The sequence below is a fragment of the Antechinus flavipes genome, chromosome 1 (genome assembly GCF_016432865.1).
Source record: "Antechinus flavipes isolate AdamAnt ecotype Samford, QLD, Australia chromosome 1, AdamAnt_v2, whole genome shotgun sequence".
In the NCBI taxonomy this organism is placed as follows: Eukaryota; Metazoa; Chordata; class Mammalia; order Dasyuromorphia; family Dasyuridae; genus Antechinus; species Antechinus flavipes.
In genome coordinates this window covers 148,170,627-148,174,745 of record NC_067398.1, presented here as the reverse complement: position 1 = coordinate 148,174,745, position 4,119 = coordinate 148,170,627, and the positions used below count along the sequence as shown (strand labels likewise).

General features: G+C 48.3%; 1 protein-coding gene across 1 annotated transcript; it reads left to right on the top strand.

Moving 5' to 3' along the window:
- Positions 1-351: 351 nt before the first annotated feature.
- Positions 352-3,058, top strand: HTR1A (5-hydroxytryptamine receptor 1A). Its single transcript, XM_051991200.1, has one exon. It carries the CDS (start codon positions 1,547-1,549, stop codon positions 2,834-2,836), a length of 1,290 nt encoding a protein of 429 aa, XP_051847160.1. The 5' UTR covers positions 352-1,546; the 3' UTR covers positions 2,837-3,058.
- Positions 3,059-4,119: the final 1,061 nt, after the last annotated feature.

The following is a 4,119-nucleotide window of genomic DNA, read 5'->3' as shown; positions in this document are numbered from 1 at the left end:
TCAGAGGCACTCTCCTGCAGGTGGCGACAAAAGCCCTCCTTGTTCGGAACTGTCCCAGGTGCTGATTACAGTCACTGGAAGCAGATTGTTATTTGAGCAGCCCAAAACTTTCATAGCACTTTAGAAATTCCTGTACAGCTGTGTTGGTTCAGAAGAAGGGAAGGCAAAATGCCTTGACCTCACAAGTAACACTAGTTTAGAAATAAAAAGGTACATATTGCTCCCTCGAGTGAGGAGGGCGACTTAAAGAAAATAACATAAGGCACTCTTTGATAGCAGTGATTTTCATGCAAGTATTAAGTACAGAAAAGAAAAAAAAAAGAAAGAAAGTGCATACATTTTTGGGGGGCACAGAAACAAACAAAAATTCATTCAATTAAGTTTTTCACAAATTGCTTACATGTTTCTTACTGGCATTTTGCTGGAGAGGATGAAGATGAAAATCCAAGTGTGAAGATTCATTTCCTTCTTTTCCATTTTAAAAATAATTATAATACAGAATAGTAAGTCTAACCGTTAGAGCTTTATTTCCTCATTTGCCACGTCTTTAAATTATTTTTATCTTTTTTTCTTCCATTCCCACAAAAAATTGCATGTCAATCCTTTTTTCCCTCTTCTTCTTCTTTTGATCAAACCTATTGAGTAGTTTTAAATAGGTTGTTTTTCCTTGGACTTGAATGGAGTCAAAGCAGTTCTTATAATGCCAGTCTAATAGATGGCTAAGGGGTTATATGAGGATTCTGAAATCAGGACGTGTGGATGAAATAGTTGGACAGGATGGAAACAAACAAGGTGAAGGGGGTGGAGGAGGGAAGGAGCAAATAGGGAGAACGCCGCATTAGAAAGGGGAGGGTAAGGAGAGAGTGTGGGAGGGAGGGAGAGAAGTCGTCAGAGTGGCAGGGTGTGATAAATAAAAGGGAGCGAGGAGAGAGAGAGCAGACAGAAGACAGAGACTTGAAGGCGAGTTGGGGAAAAGAAGGAGAGAGAGGAAGAGGGAAAGAAGAAGGAAGAGAGAGAAGAAAGGAAGGATGCAGTGAGAGCAGTACGAGAGAAAGAAAGAGAGAGAGAGAGAGAGAGAGAGAGAGAGAGACAAAGAGAGACAGAGAAAAGTGTCACTGAGTGACATAGGATTGGGGGTTCTCTTTTCCAGCTCCTTCCAGGTCTTTAGACTGCTTATGAGTAGAGGAGTCTTGCTCTGTCTGGCAGTTGGACAGCGGCAGCGACAGGGACAGCTGCAAACCTGAGTGGACAGAGAAAGACAGAGACTCTGTAGCCCAGACATATCTGATTTAATCGGAGTAGCTTCTCCGCTAACTTCTGTTTGGTGCTGGTGATCAAGGAGCCCGCCGGACTAAACAAGTGCACCAATTGTGTGGCTTGCTGAAGATGCTCGAACTAGTGACTTCGTCGGAGAGAGAACTCCCAGCATAAACTGCCCCATCCCTCCATCGCCCTAATTCTAGAAGTGAGAAGAGGACAAAAACAAGGAGGGGGTAAGGGGGAGGCAGGTGCCTCACTCTGCCGCCCAATTCACCACCTCTGCGGCATGGATGGATTCACACCCAGCAACCCCCTGCCCCTTGGTCCGGATGACCTTAACAACCAGAGCAACAACACTACCTCCAGTGACTCGCCCTCCGTTCGGGCCAATGGTACTGATCTCTCAGACGTGTCCTTCGGCTACCAGGTAGTCACCTCGGTGCTGCTCGGGTCTTTGATCCTCTGCGCGGTGATCGGCAATGCGTGTGTAGTGGCCGCAATTATCCTGGAGCGCTCTCTGCAGAACGTGGCTAACTATCTTATCGGCTCTCTGGCTGTCACCGACCTGATGGTTTCCGTGCTAGTTTTACCCATGGCTGCTCTCTACCAGGTCCTCAACAAGTGGACCCTGGGCCAGGTGACCTGCGACATTTTTATCTCCCTAGATGTACTCTGCTGCACGTCGTCCATCCTGCATCTGTGTGCCATTGCCCTGGACAGGTACTGGGCCATCACCGACCCCATTGACTATGTAAATAAGAGAACCCCCCGGAGAGCTGCTATCCTCATCAGCCTCACTTGGCTTATCGGCTTTCTGATCTCTATCCCACCCATGCTGGGTTGGCGGACCCCACAAGACCGCTCTAACCCCGACGCCTGCACCATCAGCAAAGACCACGGCTATACCATTTACTCTACGTTTGGCGCCTTCTACATCCCCCTGCTTCTGATGCTAGTGCTCTACGGGCGGATCTTCAAAGCCGCTCGGTTCCGGATCCGCAAGTCAGTCAGGAAGACGGAGAAGTTTGGGGACAGTTGCTTCGGTAGTTCCCCTGCTCCCCCACCCAAGGACGACGACGGGGAATCCAGCAGCAGGAATTGGAGGCGCTGGGCGGAGCCCAAGACTGTGGAGGAGGCCTGCGTGAATGGGGCTATAAGGATGGGTGAAGATCGCGGCGCCGTGGAGGTGATTGAGATCCAACAGTACGGCACCTCCAAGGACCATCTATCGCTCCCCAGTGACGGTGGTGGACTCCCCAGTGTCACCTACGACCAGAAGGCCGAACGGAATGCAGAAGCCAAGAGGAAGCTGGCTTTGGCCCGGGAGAGGAAGACGGTCAAGACCCTGGGCATCATAATGGGTACCTTTATCCTCTGCTGGCTGCCATTCTTTATCGTGGCCCTGGTCCTGCCCTTCTGCGAGAGCAGCTGCCACATGCCCAACTCACTGGGTGCGATCATCAACTGGCTGGGCTACTCCAACTCTCTGCTCAACCCTATCATCTATGCCTACTTCAACAAAGATTTCCAAAGTGCTTTCAAGAAGATCATTAGGTGCAAATTCTGCTGGCGTTAATTCTGCGGCAGTAATATTTTGCTGGCTGGGGTCTGATTGCACAATCTGACCCCTCCCCATGCTCACCCTCACCTCCACCTCACTTCTTGATAAGTCACTCACCTCCAGATTTAGCTTACCTCTTTTCTCCTAAACCTCCATGTCACCACTGCCTCTGCCTTTGGGGTTCCAGTCTTCTTTAGCTAATGCCACCCAATGCTGGGGGGGGGGAGGGAGAAGGGGGATTATTTGGACACAGTGGAGCCGCAATGGGGAAAAGGGGGTCGGGTTTGGGGTCGCGAACTCCATCAATAGAGTTTATTTGGGAAACAAAGTTGGTTATGACTTTCTCCCTTAACCCTAACTGAGGCTCCCTAAACCTGGACAGTTTCCAAGTTCTTGTTGTTTTCTTCCTCCCAGGACAGAACTGAAAACAAAGTAGCAAATCGCGTTGCGCTGGGTGTATTTGAGTTAAAGAAATTTAAATTGCTGGGTACCTAGTCTGGTTATCCCCTTCGCGCCCTGCCTGCACCAACCCTCTGAACTTTCAGTCATTCGATTGACCTTGTCCACTTCCATCCTCATCCACTCCCTTTCTCCTCCAGGTGTGTACCAAGATCAGAAAGGCTGCAGGACTTTTCAGAGAACTTTGATAGTTGTGTACAGCAAATTTCCAGCGTTCCTCAGAGTGATGAATAGCAGCCCATGCATAACACCTGTTTGTCTTGCATTCCCTGCCCACCTCCTCCGATCCAGGGGAGAGTGGAAAGAAAGAAAAAAAAAAAAACAAAAAACCCAAAAGGCAAAAAAAAGCTTAAAAAAAAAAAACCCAAAAAAAATCCCCAAACCGAACCAAACAAATAAACAAAAAACTAACCCTGAGAGTAAGTACCGGAGGCCTCGCTTGAAATGGACTGGGGAGTTGTGGGGATACTAGGCGACTTTGCATCAGGTGAGGGACATGAAGCAGCTTCGGTATTTTGCCTCACCAAACAAAAGGAGAGAGAGAGCTTCCGATAGAAGAAAAGTCACTCATCGGATTCTCTGAACAATTTGCTTCTCAACTTCTCTACAGTGGGAAGCACCGGCTATTTCATCACAAACCATTGATAATTAGAAATCAACACAACATTGTAGATAACACCCTAGCTCTGACCTCTACTAGGGGCCAAGGAGACTGATTTCTTGGACTCCTAAGATAGAGTCAAATTGCTTTCTTCGCTCGTATATTTGTCTCCCTCTAGGGATGCATGGGGGCATGCATGCTTTTATTAGAGAGCAGGAACAACTTTTAGCGCTTTCCA